Below are 23,263 nucleotides of genomic sequence, written 5' to 3'. Positions count from 1 at the left end.
TTTAACTTTAATGTTGTACAAACGTTTTGTACTATTAAATTAAAAAGGTTGTGTTTTTTATCATATTTCATTTCGTAATAAATACATTAAAGCTAATCATTGTATGCACATGTTGCCTGAACCACATATTTATATTTTCCAAATGAAAACAAAAACAAGCAGGGTTGCAATTTATATTATGTTTTATTGTAAAAATACCTTAAAATAAGCATAGCAAGTGCTGCACATATTGGTTAGACTAAATTATGATCTTAAGTGGTCCTACTGTGCTGTTCCATCTGCAATATTACCAAACTGTGTTCTCCTGTCCTCGGGTGTTTGTACTCCCGAGTCTGAACGCTATGTCCGAACTACGAAGGACGCGATTCAGAACTTTGCATTCTTGTTATTGAGAAATAGCCCCTGCAGGATAGTGCCCCCTAGGTGTAGGGTTGAAGACCTTTGCCCTACTTTTATTATTGGGTCTTATTACTACCTGATTTTAAAGTTTCCTCGTTTGCAAATTGCTTTGAATAAAAAGCGTCTTTCACACCTGCTAAATGAGTAAATGCAAATCCAATAAAGCATTGAAAGTGTCATAAGTTTGGGTTGCAGTCCAGCAGTGTAACTGTGTGGCTCCTAAAACTAGTGAATAACTAGTAGGAGGACAAACATTGGTTTTGGGCCTTGTGGTGAGGCATCTTAAACTGTTTCATTGAAGAGGTGTAGCTCACAGGAATGTGAAACAGACCAATGAAACTTTCATTTGCTGGATGTGACCGGATGATATGAAAAGTGTTAGAACAGGAGTAATGGGCTATCTTATCAGAACTCGATACATATTTCTAAAGGAGAGACTTCATAGAAGAAGAAAGAAATCAGCCGTTTTTAGAAAAACAGCGCTATAGAGATAAGTAAATTGTGTGATAAATACCGCTTTTTTACACATGAAACATGAACTCATGTTATATTGCGCACTGTAAACACAATCAAAGCTTCAAATCACAGAAAAAACGGGACCTTTAATGTCATAGACATATAAAAGAGCGTTTGTCAATGTTTAAACCTGATTTCGAGCAGCAAGAATGGCTTATATTTTCAAAAACTTGCAACAATCAGACAAGCAAAAGTGCGTAAGTCTGCTCAGAGCCTGACATGGCGCTAAACACTTTTCCACGTCAAAGACCGTGCAATAATCCGTGCATACACATGCTTTATAAGTTCCCAAACTCCCATTTAGTGATGAAAAACATCCACAGGTTGAGAATCAGGGACACTTTTAGATGTTTCCAATACGAAAAATGGAGACTGAGTCTGACTCTGAGGCACCGCCATCATCAATTAAAAAGAGAAGGTGTTACAAGAAAGACTGGGAAAATGAATATTTGTGGCTGAAAGTCCTTAAGGTGTCCCCAGAAAACTGAACTTTTTTTATTCTGTGCCTGCCTTTACTAACATGCAAGTTCACCATCCTTCCTGTTCGGTGAACCTTTGGAGTTATGAGTTAAGAATTTTTTGACTGTTCCTGTGGTGTTTAGCAACTACAATTCCTGTTAATTCTATACTTATATATTTTAATTTATTTAAAGTGAATAAATTGTAATAAAAATTAAATAGCTAAAGTAAATCGTAAATGAAAGTGCATCTGTCAATTCATTGAATGTTCAAAATATTATGAATCTTTATTTAGAAAAAAATATACACATTGGTTGGCCTATTCATGAGCATGTATCAGCAATTACACATGTGTAGGGGAATAGGGCATTATTAATATACCATGTAAGGTTGTATGTTCAATTGCCAATTTTTGGTTTTATCTATTTATTTCTCTTCATTATTCATATGAAGTCTGTTATTTGTTATTATTGTTTTAACTGAGGTTAATATTACGTTTCAAAACTTAAATCACATATACAAAAACGTTTTGTACTATTAAATTAAAAAGGTTGTGTTTTTTATCATATTTCATTTCGTAATAAATACATTAAAGCTAATCATTGTATGCACATGTTGCCTGAACCACATATTTATATTTTCCAAATGAAAACAAAAACAAGCAGGGTTGCAATTTATATTTTTTGTTTTATTGTAAAAATACCTTAAAATAAGCATAGCAAGTGCTGCACATATTGGTTAGACTGAATTATGATCTTAAGTAGTCCTACTGTGCTGTTCCATCTGCAATATTACCAAACTGTGTTCTCCTGTCCTCGGGTGTTTGTACCCCTGAGTCTGAACTTGCCATGTCCGAACTACAAAGGACGCGATTCAGAACTTGGTATTCTTGTTATTGAGAAATAGCCCCTGCAGGATAGTGCCCCCTAGGTGTAGGGTTGAAGACCTTTGCCCTACTTTTATTACAGTTTTTTTCAGTCGCTAACAAGCGTTTGTCCAACCAGTAGTCACATTTTCAAAACTCTAAACACAATTAGCACAGCATCGTTTTTTTTGTGGCCATACCATTCACACAATTCACCAAAATCTGAACAACCTAATTTTTCACACGCTTGCAGAAATGGCTTACCCAAACAAAAGTTACTGGTTTGATCTTTATTACATTTTCTAGGTTGAAGCACTGGGCCTGGGGACCCAATTATAGCACTGAAACATGAAACAAGTCTGATTTTCATGCTATGACCCCTTTAAGGTGCTATCTCACCTGCCTTATTTATATCAGTTAAATGGTACTAGAGTTCATTATCGCACTTGGTGCGGTTCGTTTGTGCAGGTGAGAATGCAGCAATCGAACTCGGGTGTGCACCAAAAGCGGACCGAGACCTCCTTGAAGAGGTGTGGTTTTAAACAAACCCTGGAGTGGTTCGTTTGTGGTGAGAATGTTATCCGATATCGAACAGATCTAACTGCAAAAAGAGCTGCGCATTTTTTTACTAATCCAGCTGCAAAAGTCAGCTGCACTGTGGAATAATGGGATGAGGAAGTGTTTGTTGACATTTAGCACATGCAATAAAAGCCTGATGGCAGCTGGCGGACAAACTTTGCGGTTTGCTGTGCATTAAAACATTATTTTTAATAATATTTTAAATAAAATAATATTTTGGTTTACTAAAGACGGTTTGTGCGGAGAGGTTTGGCGGCAAGAATTCAAGGACCTGTAGCTAACACCGTGTACGTTAATTTTACAACGTAATGTTAGCTTGGTGTAGTAGTTGATACGCATTAGATATGATATATGAACCAAGGTAATTTACTTGTCATTTATTTACCTTCTAATCAGAAATAAACTATTGGTTCAAGCTGGATGGATGATATGCTGGACAACTAGCTAATAGACCTGCTTTTGACATGACAAAGTTTAGGTATTAGTTCAGCAACAAACCAGCTACCAGGAAGCAGCTTTTAAAAAAATTTCTCTGTTATTCTATATTACAGTGGAATCTTGTGTGTGAAAACGCCACATTAAACAACATAGGCTCTTCTATTTATATGTCTGGACTGCTGGTTGGAGCTGTGCTGTTTGGTGCCCTTGCTGATAAGTAAGTAAAAGCATTTCAAGGTAATTTAATCAAATATGCACACATCTTCACTGCTCGGGTGCCAAACTCTGAATGGGTTTATGTGATGTCATACTCAGAGGCAGTTTTAATTGATATATGATACAAACCATGCATGCAATACTTTTTACACATGTAAACACACGCTTCTGTTTCTACCAGATGACTGTATGACTCAGACCCCTAATTTATTATGTCATTTATATACCTTATTTTCATACGCGGAAGTAAGTGATGTGACGTATTTTCTTTTTGTGCCAGACTTCCATTTCAATAGCCAAATGGTAGAAAACAATGGCATGGGAGCTGTAATGGACTGCTCCGAGACTTGAGGATCCAAGTGCAGGTTTTATTAAGGGTTTAATCCATGAGACAGGCAAAAGGTCATACACATGTAGGCAATCCAAAGATACGCAAACAAAACAGACAAGGGCAAACCAAGAACAGGATAATCCAATGGAACAGGCAGAGATCGAAACCAGAGTGAAATATAAGTGCTCAGAATTGCAGTAAACAGCTAACAAGACTTTGCAATGATAGAGACAATGAACAGCGTTTAAATAGTGCAGAAATAATGAGAAACAGGTGAGGCAGTAATGAGTAACGAACAGCCGGTGTGATAGAGCATGCATGGGTTTGTGGGAAATGCAGTCCAGGACAAAGTTAGTGTTCGGGGAATGGCTCCCTCTGGTGGCAATTCCGAAGCAGAGCAGGAGTCCATTCATGACATTTTTAACATTTATTGTATTTATTGTTTACTGTCAGTTTCTATGAAAGGTTTTACTGGATGGATGTTTAGATACAGATCATGTTTACACGTGAGCAACATCCACATTCAGCTCTGTTGTGTAGATTATAATCAAAACAAATGTTTTGGGTTTGTACCAGCTATGGCAACCCCTAACTGCACAAATGATGTCAGTCTTTCTGCATTTCATAATAAACATTTACTAGCCAGTCAAAACGGCACACCCGTGTCACTCGTCCATATTTACGTCAAAAGAAGATTTTGAGATATTTGAAACACAGTGGTTTTAAGAAAGCAGAATAAGCATTTCAGAATTGCAGATGCAAAACTCTCTAAGTCCATCTGTGTTACAGTATTATGGGTGGAGGACAAAGGAGGGACCATGAGATGACAGATGACAATAAACTGAAATGTAATAAACAATACTTAGAACAAACATAACGGGCCCTATTTTAACGATCTAAGCGCATCGTCTAAACCGCACAGCGCAACGTCTAAATGGGCGTGTCCGAATCCACTTTTGCTAATTTAACTACGGGAAAAATGGTTTGTGCGCCGAGCGCATGGTCGAAAAGGGTTGGTCCTATTGTAATGGGAGTATTTTGGGCGTAACGTGCAGTAAACCAATGAGAGTCTCAGCTCTCATCCCCTTTAAAGGCAAGTTGCGCTGGCGCTATCTCTTATCCCTATTTAGATGACGGACTTTGTAAACTGAAAAACTAAGCGGAGGAAGAAGATCCCCTGTTTAAGATTAATGTTAAATAATTGTGTTGTTTTTCACTTGTATTGAAATTGTTATTTTTTTATTAAAAACTTTTAAAACCCGTTTTCTTTTAGTCATGGAAGTAAAAAAGCAGGCTTTTAATTGCTTTAAATGTATGGCTATCCAATATCATCAAAACATAATTTACAAGTATGTAAGATAAGGTTTGTACTCTAAAAATACTTTATTTGTAACAAACAGGAGATAAAGAATTTACAAACGGCTCTCCTCATGTTTCAGCACTTTGGACAGCGTTTTTTTTTAGCAAAGAGTTTTTTTAAGCATTACTTAAAAATGTTTCTCATCTCACCATATCCGCAGGTACAGAGTCATCATATACAATAAATCCGTGAGGTAGCATTAAAGAAACATTTAAAAACAGATGCATTTGTTTAAAGCAAAGCATTTATTTACTTACCAGGCGGCAGGTGAAGCAGCTCTTTGCGCCTTTAACGTCTCATAATTACTCCTCATTTATGTCCAAGAGACTCAATAATAATCTTTTACATTCAATCCTTTAATCTTTCATATTTAAAAGCATTTTTGTGCTGCTGCGCATTCATGTACTTTGTGATAAGCAAACATGCGTTGTCCTCCCGTTTATATGCGCATTTTACTAATGCGCTCTTTAAAGCAACACTATGTAGTTTCCATGTAAAAATGACTTACAGCTCCCCCATGTGGTTGAAAAATGCAACAGTGCCAGGTATCAGACACTCTTCTGCATGCAGGGGGAGGGGCGGGGCTGTGTTTCCTACCCTCCACCGCCACTTTCAGAGTGTCCTTGTAGCAGCTAGGAGGCTGCTTAGGTTGCAGCAACAGTACAATTTGTCCAGTTAAAAGTTGTTCTATCACTGAAATAATTTTAGACACATTATTTAAAGGTAAAAAAACTACATAGTGTTGCTTTAAATAACATAAAACATATTGCGACATTGACTTTAGACTTTAGAGCAGGTTTTTGTTGGTCAATGGCGTAGTCTATTTTAGTTGCCTCAAAATAGCAACGCGCCAACAATGCGCCTGAACCAGAGGTGTAAAAAGTACTCAAAAATTTTACTCAAGTGAAAGTACAAGTACTGAGTTTAAATTTTACTCAATTAAAAGTAAAAGTATCTGGCCAGAATTATACTTGAGTAAAAGTATAAAAGTACCACATTAAAATTGTTCTTGAGTATTAAAAAAGTAAAAGTACCCAGAAGAAGGAAAACGAGAGATTCATTTTTAAGCTTTCTCTAAAAACATGAAGTGAATGAACCACATACAAGGTTTTATCCTTTACAACTGTTTGTATTTAATTGAATTTCATAAAAAAAAAACTAAGACTACTACCTAATTTCCAACATGATCTCACAAAGTTCCGTGGTATAGTCACATAATTTTTTGCTCATTTATCCGTGTCATTGTCACGGATCTCCGCATTTTTTCGTGTCTGTACCACGGACTTTCTTTTCCATGTCAGTTTCACGTATTGATTACTCAATTGTTTTTCCTATTTTTAAACCATTTTTGCGTGGGTTTGGGGTTAGATTTGGGCTTTGGGTTAGGATGTCACATTTAGAACGGTGAACGGCTAAAAACCACATGAAATCTGTTTTTTCTAATCAGTTTCAGGCTACATCTAGAGGTGGTTTGAAATCCTTTTCAAATTGCATTTCCGGAAATTGATTTCAGTCTTACCGTCCTGATCGCATTTGTATAGCTTTTCGGTTACGTCATGCTGTCACGTCACATAAAACACGTCAGACGTCGAGCCAGATTGTCATGCCAGCGCGACGTCATTGCCACAGGACGCACAGATCGGATCTGAACAGTTGTGATACACAATGTGGACAGTGAGTCTGTCAAATTAGATATGCACCAAAATTTAGACTGACAGTATGAACAAGGTATTAGTCTTGATAGAGAGGCAGCAAACAGCAGGAAACGTGTCACACTTCATGTGTTGTCGGTTTCAAAGAGGCAAAAAATCTTCATCATTAGATGAACTGTTGGCCAATTCCTTAGTGTGGTCCAAAGGCTCCAGAATAAATAACATTTAAATTAAACTGGCCATCAGCGCAATTCAATTGGTTTCATAGAGCAAGCGAAAATAGATCTCTAAAATAGAAGTACTTTTTGACTGTAAATAAAATTGTAAGGAGTAAAAAGTACTTTTTTTCTTTAAAAAATGTAATTAAGTAAAAGTAAAAGTACTGATTTTTAACTGTACTCAAGTAAATTACTTAAGTACAGTAATCAAGTAAAATTACTCAAGTTCTTTACACCTGTGGCCTGAACACACCTCATTTTCAGACCAGAACGCCCATGGGCGCAAAAGGGGGCGCAAATGCATTTGCTATTTAAACAATGCGGCGCTAAACGTGAAAATTAGGGTGGAAACTAGCGAAAGACACTCGAGTCGCGCATTGCGCTGCATTGCGCTGCATTGTAAGATAGAGCCCAACATGTGCAATGTAACACCACAGTAACATTAAAGCAACATAAACGTGGCAAACACAAACAAGAACGGACCAGGACAAACAAAAGGTATAATTGCTGTGGAGTTGATGAGGGAATAGCTGACAGATGAGGATTGATGATGATGATCATTGATCAAGAAAGGGAAATTGGAGGATGTTGGAAGATTGAGTCCATGAAGATGAGAACTAGAAACATGGAGAAACAGGCAGGCAGACTGGGGCTGAAACAGTCATGTAAATTAGCAGTTTTTTATTAGACTCTAAATAAATTCTGCCAACAAACTGGTATTTCTGATTGACCTGAGACCAAAATTAAGCGGATTTGAAGCAAAACTAGATATGCAATTCCCAAGGAATTACCAGTGCATGAAAATGCAAAAAGCTGATTGACAGAAATGTAAAAGAAATTTAGTCTAGTAGTTTACCTGGCTGTTGACATGTTTTAGTGTGAAGCTAGCATGATTTAAAAAAGTTATCATGATGAAATATGATGCTACCAGCATGATTACCATGAAGCTAGCATGAAGCTAACATGATTAGCATGACGTTAGCATGATGCTAGCATGATTAGCATGAAGCTAGCATGAAGCTAGCATGACTAGCATGAAGCTAGCATGATGCTAGCATTATTAGCATGAAGCTAGCATGATGCTAGCATGATTAGCATGAAGCTAGCATGATTAGCATGAAGCTAGCATGATGCTAGCATGATTAGCATGAAGCTAACATGATGCTAACATGATTAGCATGAAGTTAGCATGAAGCTAACATGATTAGCATGAAGCTAGCATGATGCTAGCATGATTAGCATGAAGCTAGCATGATGCTAACATGATTAGCATGATGCTAGCATGATTAGCATGATGCTAGCATGAAGCTAGCACGATGCTAGCATGATTAGCATGAAGCTAGCACGATGCTAGCATGATTAGCATGAAGCTAGCACGATGTTAGCATGATTAGCATGAAACTAGCACGATGCTAGCATGATTAGCATGAAGCTAGCACGATGCTAGTATGATTAGCATGAAGCTAGCATGATGTTATCATGATTAGCATAAAGCTAACATGATGTTAGTATGATTAGCATGAAGCTAGCATAATGTGCATGAAGCTAGCATGATGCTAACATGATTACCATGAAGTTAGCATGAAATTAGCATGAAATTAGCATGATCCTAGCATTATTAGCATGATGCTAGCATGATTAAGATGATGCTAGCATGATTAACATGAAGCTAGCATGCTTTAGCATGAAGCTAACAAGATTTAACATGAAGCTAGCATGATTTAACATTAAGTTAGCAAGATTTATTATAAAATTAGCATAAAGCTAGCATGAAACTAGCACGAAGCTAGCATGACTTAGCATGAAGCTAGCATGAAGCTAATATGACCCAAATACCCGACCCCCATGTCTCTATGATGTCCGGATCCAGAGATATAAGGCTTTGTTTATTATGTTGCTAGGCTGCTCATATTTGGTTGCTAGGGGCGTGGCTTAATACCTCAATAAGGATGGTGAGAGACTGATTGGATGCCTGAGTAAAATGAGCCCACCCCCATGTCTCTGTGACACTGTGCTGCAAAGATATCCATCTGGGCATTTTATAATGGCAGTCTATGGGAAATGTTGCTAGGGTGCCCAAAATGGTTGCTAGGGGCGTGGCTTAATAGCTCAATAAGGATCCTAAGGGACTGATTGGATGCCTAAGTAAAATGAGCCCACCCCCATGTCTCTACGACACTGCGCTGCAAAGATATCCCATCCGGGACGTTTTTAGTTCCTTATATGGGCATGATTCCTGCCCCATTATAAGTCTATGGGGAAATTTGGGGGCCTCTTACACCCCAGGGGTACAACTTACACCCCATTGTGAGGTATGTTCTTACAGAGCCTGCCAGCCTCTTCAAATGTGGCAAGTCACAAGTTTCTGTGAAATTCTAGGTCTGAGCTACGACTCGTCAAAGTTTGTCTCCATGTTAAGTCAATGGGAATTTTCGGCTGCTTTTTCGCCCCTGGGGCACAGACCATACCCCCGATCGCTTATAAAAGTCATAGCCCACTATACCCGAATAGTCCGCACGTTTGAGAGTTTGAATGAAGTTTCTAAGTTAAGCGGTTCGAGCCGTATTAATTTTGGAAATTTGGTTGGAAGAATAATAATAACTAGATAGAAAAGTTTGAAGACAAACTTTATGTTGGCTTGACAAAGCCTAGCCTGAACGTTTAAAACAGATTGAGAGAAATTTAAAACAAGTTTGGTTTAGTATTATAACTTTCCGTAAACATGATACCAAAAGTTACCATGTTAGCATGTTTAGCACTAAGTTAGCATGATGCTAACATGAATTAGCATGAAGCTAGCATGATGCTAACATGAATTAGCATGAAGCTAACATGATGCTAACATGAATTAGCATGAAGCTAACATGATGCTAACATGAATTATCATGAAGCTAGCATGATGTTAACATGAATTAGCATGAAGGTAGCATGATGCTAACATGAATTAGCATGAAGCTAGCATGATGCTAACATGAATTATCATGAAGCTAGCATGATGTTAACATGAATTAGCATGAAGCTAGCATGGTGCTAACATGAATTAGCATGAAGTTAGCATGATGCTAACATGAATTAGCATTGTGCTAACATGAAATAGCATGAAGCTAGCATGATGCTAACATGAATTAACATGAAGCTAGCATGGTGCTAACATGAATTAGCATGAAGTTAGCATGATGCTAACATGAATTAGCATTGTGCTAACATGAAATAGCATGAAGCTAGCATGATGCTAACATGAATTAACATGAAGCTAGCATGATGCTAACATGAATTAGCATGAAGCTAGCATGATGTTAACATGAATTAGCATGAAGCTAGCATGATGCTAACATGAATTAGCATGAAGCTAGCATGATGCTAACATGAATTAGCATGAAGCTACCATGATGTTAACATGAATTAGCATGAAGCTAGCATGATGCTAACATGAATTAGCATGAAGCTAGCATGATGCTAACATGAATTAGCATGAAGCTAGCATGATGCTAACATGAATAAGCATGAAGCTAGCATGATGCTAACATGAATAAGCATGAAGCTAGCATGATGCTAACATGAATTAGCATGAAGCTAGCATGATGCTAACATGAATTAGCATGAAGCTAGCATGATGCTAACATGAATTAGCATGAAGCTAGCATGATGCTAACATGAATTAGCATGAAGCTAGCATGATGCTAACATGAATTAGCATGAAGCTAGCATGATGCTAGCATGATTAGCAGGAAGCTAGCATGATGCTAGCATGATTAGCACGAAGCTAACATGAATTAGCATGAAGCTAGCACGACGCTAACATGAATTAGCATGAAGCTAGCACGACGTTACATGAATTAGCATGAAGCTAGCACGACGGTAACATGAATTAGCATGAAGCTAGCACAATGCTAACATGAATTAGCATGAAGCTAGCACAATGCTAACATGAATTAGCATGAAGCTAGCACGATGCTAACATGAATTAGCATGAAGCTAGCACGATGCTTACATGAATTAGCATGAAGCTAGCACGATGCTAACATGAATTAGCATGAAGCTAGCACGAAGCTAACATGAATTAGCATGAAGCTAGCACAAAGCTAACATGAATTAGCATGAAGCTAGCACGATGCTAACATGAATTAGCATGAAGTTAGCACGACTCTAACATGAATTAGCATGAAGCTAGCACGATGCTAACATGAATTAGCATGAAGCTAGCACGATGCTAACATGAATTAGCATGAAGCTAGCACGATGCTAACATGAATTAGCATGAAGCTAGCACGATGCTAACATGAATTAGCATGAAGCTAGCACGATGCTAACATGAATAAGCATGAAGCTAGCACGAAGCTAACATGAATTAGCATGAAGCTAGCACGGCTAACATGAATTAGCATGAAGTTAGCATGATGCTAACATGAATTAGTATGAAGCTAGCATGATGCTAACATGATTAGCATGAAGTTAGCAAGATTTATTATGAAATTAGCATAAAGCTAGCACGAAACTAGCATGAAGCTAGTATGACTTAGCATGGAGCTAGCATAAGGCTAACATGACCAAAAGACCCAACCCCCATGTCTCTATGATGTTCGGATCCAGAGATATAAGGCTTTGTTTATTATGTTGCTAGGGTGCTCATATTTGGTTGCTAGGGGCGTGGCTTAATACCTCAATAAGAATCCTCTGAGACTGATTGGATGCCTGAGTAAAATGAGCCCACCCCCATGTCTCTGTGACACTGTGCTGCAAAGATATCCATCTGGGCATTTTATAATGGCAGTCTATGGGATATGTTGCTAGGGTGCCCAAAAATGGTTGCTAGGGGCGTGGCTTAATAGCTATGGGGCGATCCTGAGAGACTGATTGGATGCCTGACTAAATTGAGCCCACCCCCATGTCTCTACGACACTCTAAAGTGAAGATATTCCACCTGGGACGCTTTTATTCCCTTATATGGGCATGTTCCCTGCCCCATTATAAGTCAATAGAGACAGAGCGCCGCGCGTCATAACCTGAAAACCACGCCCACCGGGGGGGAAAACAATCCAACCGTCTCCATTGACTTTGTATTGCGAGAGGCTGCCTCCTTGTCATTTCTGGCTTATAACAAAAAACAGAATAATGCATAAAAACTGCTGTGTGACAATATGTACAGCTAACAAGCCAAAGAACCCAGAAATAAGTTTTTATAAGCTGTCGAGCCGTAAAACCCTGTCTTTAAGGAGAATAAAGTGGATCGCCGACTACGTTTCCCCCTATTGGACGCAGTTCTACTAATAGTATTACTATGAAAAGTTGCCTGTTTCCATTTTTGTGTCTTTAAACGCTCGTTTTTGGGGTCGACAGCTTATAAAAACGTATTTACAGATTAAAATTAAAAACAGAATAATACATAAAAGCTGCTGTGTGGCAAGGTGTACAGCTAAAAAGCCAAAAAACCCAGAAATAAGTTTTTTTTAAGCTGTCGACCTCATAAAACGAGCGTTTAAAGAAACAAAAGTGGAAACAGGCAACTTTTCATAGTACTTCTATTAGTAGAACTGCGTCCACTAGGGGGAAACGTAGTCGGCGATCCACTTTATTCTCCTTAAAAGCTGGGTTTTACGGCTCGACAGCTTATAAAAACTTATTTCTGGGTTCTTTGGCTTGTTAGCTGTACATATTGTCACACAGCAGCTTTTAGGCATTATTCTGTTTTTTGTTATAAACCAGAAATGACAAGGAGGCAGCCTCTCGCAATACAAAGTCAATGGAGACGGTTGGATTGTTTTCCCCCCCGGTGGGCGTGGTTTTCAAATTTGCATATCGGCGCTCTGTCTCTATGGGGAAATTTGGGTGCCCCTTACACCACAGGGGTGAAACTTACACCCCAATGTGATGTATGTTCTTACAGAGCCTGCCAGCCTCTTCAAATGTGGTAACCCACAAGTTTCTACAAATTTCTCGCTTGCAGCTATGACCCGTCAAAGTTTGTCGCAATGTTAAGTCAATGGAAAATTTGGGGTGTTTGAGCGCCCCGTTTAGGAATTTGGTAGGTCCCATCAGTTAGAAAAGTCATAGCAACAATCTACGTACCAGTCTTAAAAGTTCTGTAAAGTTTTGTGGGTGTAGCTTGAAAGCTCTAGGAGGAGTTACTGTGAGAAAAAGTTTGTACCAGAATAATAATAATAATAATAATAATAACTAGATAGGTACATTTCCTGAAGAAAATGTGAAGTGGTGCTTGCCGTGGCAAATTTCGGGGGACAATACATGATTATACTCCAAGCCAAAAGTAAAACAATTCAACCCACATGTCTCTACGATATTCTGATGTGAAGATATAAGGCTTTGTTTATTCGGTTGCTAGGGTACTGTATTTGGTTGCTAGGGAGAAAATTGGCATCCACTAGTGATTACACTCCGAGTCACGAGTCAAGCGGTCAAACCCCCGTGTCTCTACGATGTTCTGATGCGGAGATATAAGGCTTTGTTTACTCTGTTGCTAGGGTACTGTATTTGGTTGCTAGGGAAAAAAATGACATCCACTAGTGATTACCCTCCAAATCACGAGTCAAACGGTCCAAACCCCGTGTCTCTACAATGTTCTGATGCGGAGATATAAGGCTTTGTTTACTCTGTTGCTAGGGTACTGTATTTGGTTGCTAGGGAAAAAAATGGCATCCACTAGTGATTACCCTCCGAGTCACGAGTCAAACGGTCCAACCCCCGTGTCTCTACGATGTTCTGATGCGGAGATATAAGGCTTTGTTTACTCTGTTGCTAGGGTACTGTATTTGGTTGCTAGGGAAAAAAATTGCATCCACTAGTGATTACCCTCCGAGTCATGAGTCAAACGGTCCAACCCCCGTGTCTCTACGATGTTCTGATGCGGAGATATAAGGCTTTGTTTACTCTGTTGCTAGGGTACTGTATTTGGTTGCTAGGGGCGTGGCTTGGGAGTGGCCAATGATGTGCCCAGTGATTACATTCCAAGTCACAAGTAAAACGGTCCAACCCCCGTGTCTCTACGATGTTCTGATGCGGAGATATAAGGCTTTGTTTACTCTGTTGCTAGGGTACTGTATTTGGTTGCTAGGGGCGTGGCTTGGGAGTGGCCAATGATGTGCCCAGTGATTACACTCCGAGTCACAAGTAAAACGGTCCAGCCCCCGTGTCTCTACGATGTTCTGATGCGGAGATATAAGGCTTTGTTAACTCTGTTGCTAGGGTACTGTATTTGGTTGCTAGGGGCGTGGCTTGGGAGTGGCCAATGATGTGCCCAGTGATTACACTCCGAGTCACAAGTAAAACGGTCCAACCCCCGTGTCTCTACGATGTTCTGATGCGGAGATATAAGGCTTTGTTTACTCTGTTGCTAGGGTACTGTATTTGGTTGCTAGGGGCGTGGCTTGGGAGTGGCCAATGATGTGCCCAGTGATTACACTCCGAGTCACAAGTAAAACGGTCCAAACCCCGTGTCTCTACGATGTTCTGATGCGGAGATATAAGGCTTTGTTTATTCGGTTGCTAGGGTGCTCAAATTTGGTTGCTAGGGGCGTGGCTTGGAAGTGGCCAATGATGTGCCCAATTGTTACACCCCTAGTCACAAGTAAAACGGTCCAACCCCCGTGTCTCTACGATGTTCTGATGCCGAGATATAACTGTTTGTATTTTATGTTGCTAGGGTGCTCAAAAGTGGTTGCTAGGGGCGTGGCTTAGTACGTCTGTAAGGATCCTGAGAGACTGATTGGATGCCTGAGTAAAATGAGCCCACCCCCATGTCTCTATGACACTGTGGTGCAAAGATATCCATCCGGGCATTTTATAATGGCAGTCTATGGTATTGGTTGCTAGGGTGCCCAAAATGGTTGCTATGGTAACCTTACACCCCATTGTGGAGGACGTCCTGACAGAGTCTAGCACCCTTCAAATTTAGTAACCCACATGTTTCTATGAAATCCTGGCTCGGACCTATGACCCGTCAAAATTTTTGCAATGGTAAGTCTATGGGATTTTGCCCCATTGACTTTTCATTGGGGCACTTTTGGGCACCTCTTACACCCCAGGGGTACAACTTACACCCCATTGTGATCCATGTTCTTACAGAGCCTACCACCCTCTTCAAATGTTGTAACCCACATGTTTCTACAAAATCCTCGAGCGGAGCTATGACTCGTCAAAGTTGGGCGCAATGTAAAGTCAATGGGACGTTTTCGGGAGGTTTTTCGCGCCCCTTTCGGAAATCATGCACCCGATCGCTTATAAAAGTCATAGCACACCTCTCCTCAATAATCCGGTCGATTTGAGCCCTAATTTATGGGTCTACGACAAAGCGTGCGGGACGAGTTACGCGCCGAAAAAGTGTCCAGAAAAAGAAGAATAATAACTAGATAGTAAAGTTTGAAGACAAACTTTATGTTGGCTTGAGAAAGCGTAGCCTGAACGTTTAAAACGGTTTGACATAAGTTTAGTTTAGTAGGCTATCTGGCTGTTAGTATGTTTAAGTATGAAGGTAGCATGATTTACCATGAAGCTAGCATGATGTTAGCATGATTAGCATGAAGCTAGCATGATGCTAGCATGATTAGCATTAAGCTAGCTTGATGCTAGCATGATTAGCATGAAGCTAGTATGATGTTAGCATGATGCTAGCATGATTAGCATGAAGCTAGCATGATGCTAGCATGATTAGCATGAAGCTAGCTTGATGCTAGCATGATTAGCATGAAGCTAGCATGATTAGCATGAAGCTAACATGATGCTAGCATGATTAGCATGAAGTTAGAATGATGCTAGCATGATTAGCATGATTAGCATGAAGCTAGTATGATGCTAGCATGATGCTAGCATGATTAGCATGAAGCTAGCATGATACTAGCATGATTAGCATGAAGCTAGCTTGATGCTAGCATGATTAGCATGAAGCTAGCATGATGTTAGCATGATTAACATGAAGCTAGCATGATTAGCATGAAGCTAGCATGATGCTAGCATGATTAGCATGAAGCTAGCATGATGCTAGCATGATTAGCATGAAGCTAGCATGATGCTAGCATGATTTGCATGAAGCTAGCATGATGTTAGCATGATTAGCATGAAGCTAGCATGATGCTAGCATGATTAGCATGAAGCTAGCATGATGCTAGCATGATAAGCATGAAGCTAGGATGATTAAGTATGAAGCTAGCATGATGCTAGCATGATTAGCATGAAGCTAGCATGATGCTAGCATGATTAGCATGAAGCTAGCATGATGCTAGCACTATTTAGTGTGCAGCTAACAAGATTTAACATGAAGTTAGCATGATTTAGCATGAAGTTAGCCAAATTTATTATGAAATTAGCATAAAGCTAGCATGAAACTAGCATGAAGCTAGTATGACTTAGCATGGAGCTAGCATGAAGCTAACATGACCCAAAGACCCAACCCCCATGTCTCTATGATGTTCAGACCAAGAGATATAAGGCTTTGTTTATTATGTTGCTAGGGTGCTCAAATTTGGTTGCTAGGGGCGTGGCTTAATGCCTCAATAAGAATCCTATTAAGACTGATTGGATGCCTGAGTAAAATGAGCCACCCCTATGTCTCTATGACACTCTGGTGTAAAGATATCCATCTGGGCTTTTTATAATGGTAGTCTATGGGAGATGTTGCTAGGGTACCCAAAATTGTTGCTAGGGGCGTGGCTAAATAGCTTTGGGGCGATCCTAAGAGACTGATTGGATGACTGAGTAAAATGAGCCCACCCCCATGTCTCTACGACACTCTAAAGTAAAGATATTCCATCTGGGACGCTTTTATTCCCTTATATGGGCATGTTTCCTGCCCCATTATAAGTCAATGGGAAATTTTGGGGGCCTCTTACACCCCAGGGGTATAGCTAACACCCCATTGTGAGGTATGTTCTTATAGAGCCTGTCAGCCTCCTTAAATGTGGTAAGCCACAAGTTTCTACAAGTTTCTCACTCACAGCTATGACCCGTCAAAGTTTGTCTCAATGTTAAATCAATGGAAATTTTGGGGTGTTCGAGCCCCCCGTTTAGGAATTCGGAAGGTCCCATCAGTTAGAAAAGATATAGCACACTAAGTCAGACCAGTCTGAAGGTCTGTGAAAAATTTGGTGCATGTAGCTTGAAAGCCCTAGGACGAGTTAGTGTTTATAATTTTGGGGGGATAAGAAAGAATAATAATAATAACTAGATATTAAAGTTTGAAGACAAACTTTATGTTGGCTTGAAAAAGCGTAGCCTGAACGTTTAAAACGGTTTGATAGAAGTTTAGTTTAGTAGGCTATCTGGCTGTTGGTATGTTTAGGTATGAAGGTAGCATGATTTAGCATGATTTATCATGAAGCCAACATGATAAACATGAAGCTAGGATGATTAGCATGATGCTAGCATGATTAACATGAAGCTAGCATGATGCTAGCATGATTAGCATTAAGTTAGCATGATTAGCATGATGCTAGCATGATTAGCATGAAGCTAGCATGATGTTAGCATGATTAGCATGAAGCTAGCATGATGTTAGCATGATTAGCATGAAGCTAGCATGATGCTAGCATGATTAGCATGAAGCTAGCATGATTAGCATGAAGCTAGCATGATGTTAGCATGATTAACATGAAGCTAACATGATGTTAACATGAAGCTAGCATGATGCTAGCATGATGTTAGCATGATTAGCATGAAGCTAGCATGATGTTAGCATGATTAGCATGAAGCTAGCATGATGTTAGCATGATTAGCATGAAGCTAGCATGATGTTAGCATGATTAGCATGAAGCTAGCATGATGCTAGCATGATTAGCATGAAGCTAGCATGATGCTAGCATGATTAGCATGAAGCTAGCATGATGCTAGCACGATTAGCATGAAGCTAGCATGATGCTAGCATGATTAGCATGAAGCTAGCATGATGCTAGCATGATTAACATGATTAGCATGATTAGCTTGAAGCTAGCATGATGCTAGCATGATTAGCATGAAGCTAGCATGAAGTTAGCATGATGGTAGCATGATTAGCATGAAGCTAGCATGTTGCTAGCATGATTAGCATGAAGCTAGCATGATGTTAACATGATTAGCATGAAGCTAGCATGATGTTAGCATGATTAGCATGAAGCTAGCATGATGCTAGCATGATTAACATGAAGCTAGCATGATGCTAGCATGATTAGCATGAAGCTAGCATAATGCTAGCATAAAGCTAGCATGTTGCTAGCATGATTAGCATGAAGCTAGCATGATGCTAGCATGATTAGCATGAAGCTAGCATGATGTTAACATGATTAGCATGAAGCTAGCATGATGCTAGCATGATTAGCATGAAGCTAGCATGAGGCTAGCATGATTAGCATGAAGTAAGCATGAGGTTAGCATGATTAGCATGAAGCTAGCATGATTTAACGTGAAGCTAGCATGATTAGCATGATGCTAACATGATTAGCATAACGCTAACACTATTTAGCGTGCAGCTAACAAGATTTAACATGAAGTTAGCAAGATTTATTATGAAATTAGCATAAAGCTAGCATGAAACTAGCATGAAGCTAGTATGACTTAGCATGGAGCTAGCTTGAAGCTAACATGACCCAAAGACCCAACCCCCATGTCTCTTTGATGTTCAGACCAAGAGATATAAGGCTTTGTTTATTATGTTGCTAGGGTGCTCAAATTTGGTTGCTAGGGGCGTGGCTTAATGCCTCAATAAGAATCCTATTAAGACTGATTGGATGCCTGAGTAAAATGAGCCCACCCCTATGTCTCTATGACACTCTGGTGTAAAGATATCCATCTGGGCTTTTTATAATGGTAGTCTATGGGAGATGTTGCTAGGGTACCCAAAATTGTTGCTAGGGGCGTGGCTAAATAGCTTTGGGGCGATCCTAAGAGACTGAAAGGATGACTGCGTAAAATGAGCCCACCCCCATGTCTCTACGACACTCTAAAGTAAAGATATTCCATCTGGGACGCTTTTATTCCCTTATATGGGCATGTTTCCTGCCCCATTATAAGTCAATGGGAAATTTTGGGGGCCTCTTACACCCCAGGGGAATAGCTTACACCCCATTGTGATGTATGTTCTTACAGAGCCTGTCAGCCTCCTTAAATGTGGTAAGCCACAAGTTTCTACAAGTTTCTCACTCAGAGCTATGACCCGTCAAAGTTTGTCTCAATGTTAAGTCAATGGAAATTTTGGGGTGTTCGAGCCCCCCGTTTAGGAATTCGGAAGGTCCCATCAGTTAGAAAAGATATAGCACACTAAGTCAGACCAGTCTGAAGGTCCGTGGAAAATTTGGTGCATGTAGCTTGAAAGCCCTAGGACGAGTTAGTGTTTATAATTTTGGGGGGATAAGAAAGAATAATAATAATAATAAGTTTAAAAGCAATAACAATATGTTGGCTTTTTCAAGCCAACATAACTAGATATTAAAGTTTGAAGACAAACTTTATGTTGGCTTGAAAAAGCGTTGCCTGAACGTTTAAAACGGTTTGACAGAAGTTTAGTTTAGTAGGCTATCTGGCTGTTGGTATGTTTAGGTATGAAGGTAGCATGATTTAGCATGATTTATCATGATGCCAACATGATAAACATGAAGCTAGGATGATTAGCATGATGCTAGCATGATTAACATAATGCTAGCATGATGCTAGCATGATTAGCATGAAGCTAGCATGATGCTAACATGATCAGCATGAAGCTAGCATGATTCTAGCATGATTAACATGAAGCTAGCATGAAGTTAGCATGATGGTAGCATGATTAGCATGAAGCTAACATGTTGCTAGCATGATTAGCATGATGCTAGCATGATTAACATGAAGCTAGCATAATGCTAGCATAAAGCTAGCATGTTGCTAGCATGATTAGCATGAAGCTAGCATAATGCTAGCATAAAGCTAGCATGTTGCTAGCATGATTAGCATGAAGCTAGCATGATGCTAGCATGATTAACATGAAGCTAGCATGATGCTAGCATGATTAGCATGAAGCTAGCATGATGCTAGCATGATTAGCATGAAGCTAACATGATTAGCATGAAGCTAACATGATGTTAGCATGATTAGCATGAAGCTAGCATGATTAGCATGAAGCTAGCATGATGCTAACATGATAAGCATTAAGCTAGCATGAAGTTAGCATGATGTTAACATGATTAGCATGAAGCTAGCATGATGTTAGCATGATTAGCATGAAGCTAGCATGAAGTTAGCATGATGGTAGCATGATTAGCATGAAGCTAGCATGTTGCTAGCATGATTAGCATGATGCTAGCATGATTACCATAAAGCTAGCATGTTGCTAGCATGATTAGCATGAAGCTAACATGATGTTAGCATGATTAGCATGAAGCTAGCATGATTCTAACATGATTAACATGAAGCTAGCATGATTCTAGCATGATTAGCATGAAGCTAGCATGATTCTAGCATGATTAACATGAAGCTAGCATGAAGTTAGCATGATGGTAGCATGATTAGCATGAAGCTAGCATGTTGCTAGCATGATTAGCGTGATGCTAGCATGATGCTAGCATGATTAGCATGAAGCTAGCATAATGCTAGCATAAAGCTAGCATGTTGCTAGCATGATTAGCATGAAGCTAGCATAATGCTAGCATAAAGCTAGCATGTTGCTAGCATGATTAGCATGAAGCTAGCATGATGTTAGCATGATTAGCATGAAGCTTGCATGATGCTAGCATGATTAGCACGAAGCTAGCATGATGTTAGCATGATTAGCACGAAGCTAGCATGAAGCTAGCATGATATTAGCATGTTTAGCATGAAGTTAGCATGATTCTAGCATGATTAGCATGAAGTTAGCATGATGTTAGCATGATTAACATGAAGCTAGCATGATGTTAGCATGATTTTAGCATGATAAGCATGAAGCTAGCATGAGGCTAGCATGATTAGCATGAAGCTAGCATGAGGCTAACATGATTAACATGAAGCTACCATGATGTTAACATGATTAGCATGAAGCTAGCATGATTTAACATGAAGCTAGCATGATTAACATGATGCTAACATGATTAGCATGAAGCTAGCACTATTTAGCTTGAAGCTAACAAGATTTAACATGAAGCTAACATGATTTAGCATGAAGTTAGCAAGATATATTGTGAAATTAGCATAAAGCTAGCATGAAACTAGCATGAAGCTAGTATGACTTAGCATTAAGCTAGCATGAAGCTAACATGACCCAAAGACCCAACCCCCATGTCTCTATGATGTTCAGATCCAGAGATATAAGGCTTTGTTTGTTATGTTGCTAGGGTGCTCATATTTGGTTGCTAGGGGCGTGGCTTAATACCTCAATAAGAATCCTATTAAGACTGATTGGATGCCTGAGTAAATTAAGCCCACCCCTATGTCTCTATGACACTCTGGTGCAAAGATATCCATCTGGGCTTTTTATAATGGTAGTCTATGGGAGATGTTGCTAAGGTACCCAAAATTGTTGCTAGGGGCGTGGCTTAATAGCTCTGGGGCGATCCTAAGAGACTGATTGGATGACTGAGTAAGATGAGCCCACCCCCATGTCTCTACGACACTCTAAAGTAAAGATATTCCATCTGGGACGCTTTCATTCCCTTATATGGGCATGTTTCCTGCCCCATTATAAGTCAATGGGAAATTTTGGGGGCCTCTTACACCCCAGGGGTATAGCTAACACCCCATTGTGAGGTATGTTCTTACAGAGCCTGTCAGCCTCCTTAAATGTGGTAAGCCACAAGTTTCTACAAGTTTCTCACTCACAGCTATGACTCGTCAAAGTGTGTCTCAATGTTAAGTCAATGGAAATTTTGGGGTGTTCGAGCCCCCCGTTTAGGAATTCGGAAGGTCCCATCAGTTAGAAAAGATATAGCACACTCCGTCAGACCAGTCTGAAGGTCCGTGGAAAATTTGGTGCATGTAGCTTGAAAGCTCTAGGACGAGTTAGTGTTTATAATTTTGGTCTCAGAAAAAGAATAATAATAATAAGTTTAAAAGCAATAACAATATGTTGGCTTTTTCAAGCCAACATAATAATAATATCTTTGAGGAATAGTAATAGTGATGCTTTGCATAAATGCAAGCACCACTAATAATAAGCTTAGATCGAAGAACAGTATGTTGGCTTTGTCAAGCCAACATAATAATAATAATAATAAAAAGCCCAGTAAGAACAGTACAGCGCATTTTCAATGCACTGTAATCATTAGATGAACGTATAATACGTGCCGAGAGCTTTCGGAGGTTGCAATGAGCAGCTTTTGCATATGAGCTTCTCATGTCTATATGTTTTATGACCAGCAAGAAATAGTTGAAAACATCTTTTAAGCAATAAGAGAAATGCTTTCCATATCTTTTGTTGAAAATAAAGGTTGTGTGTTTAAACCTCTATGACCGTTTGGTGCAAATTTCAACATTAGAAGCTAGACAATAATGCAGGAAAGATAACAGCATTAAAAAGCTTATTATTCTCAAAAACCATAAGCAAAACAGGGTATAAAAATGACCCAGACTGCATTACAGCCACCATGCTACCAGTAGATTTATTTAAATTTTTTTGCAATTGTATAGTGATCATATATAATTATTTCTCAGTCTCTTTATTAGAATACAACCAGAAACTACACGAAATGTGTATGTAGTATTAAAAACAGTATAAAAGTATAAGCTGAAGTGTCAAGTATTTAGGGTACACTCCCCTCCTACTTGAGCAATAGCAGGAAACTACAGGATCTCTTAAACCTAAATGAATTTAAATCCTAATTTCTAATTCTAATTGAATTACTTCAGGACTTCAGTCTCCTCAAGATGTGTTTCGTGCCAAGAGAGGTCACACTACATACTGACTAATAATGCCTGAAGAAGACATTTAGTTCTGAAAATTGTTTTGTTTTTTATTTTGTGCACATATTTCCTGTATTTTCTGTTGTAACTTTAAAAAGAGTGAAAAATAAATATGGATGGACATTCACTAGTTTCCACCCTGCTCAATTATCATTTTTACGTTTAGCGCCACATTATTTAAATAGCAAATTAATTTGCGCCCCATTTTTCGCCATTGACTACGCCATTGACCAACAAAAACCTGTGGCCGGTTGCATAAAACTTTAAGACTAGTCTTAAAAGTTAGTCATGAATTTTTTTCTTCAAGACTGATCATAACTGTTTTAAGTAAAAAGGTAGATTGGTATAATTTAAATCCAAATAATAAGACTGATTAGCCCTAACTAATTGCTAGTTAGTCAGAATCAT

General features: G+C 39.2%; 1 protein-coding gene across 1 annotated transcript in view; it reads left to right on the top strand.

The window, feature by feature from the left end:
* The window catches only part of LOC135745400 (solute carrier family 22 member 6-A), a 61,743-nt gene that overhangs the window by 19,080 nt on the left and 19,400 nt on the right, over positions 1-23,263 (top strand). Inside the window, exon 2 of the mRNA XM_065263704.2 lies at positions 3,370-3,473. Coding sequence (XP_065119776.1) covers positions 3,370-3,473 — 104 coding nt within the window. The remainder of the gene's footprint in view (positions 1-3,369; positions 3,474-23,263) is intronic.

Source organism: Paramisgurnus dabryanus, chromosome 12, assembly GCF_030506205.2.
Source record: "Paramisgurnus dabryanus chromosome 12, PD_genome_1.1, whole genome shotgun sequence".
Classification (NCBI taxonomy): Eukaryota; Metazoa; Chordata; class Actinopteri; order Cypriniformes; family Cobitidae; genus Paramisgurnus; species Paramisgurnus dabryanus.
The sequence above is the reverse complement of the archived record's forward strand: the minus strand, read 5'-3'. Positions and strand labels throughout refer to the sequence as shown.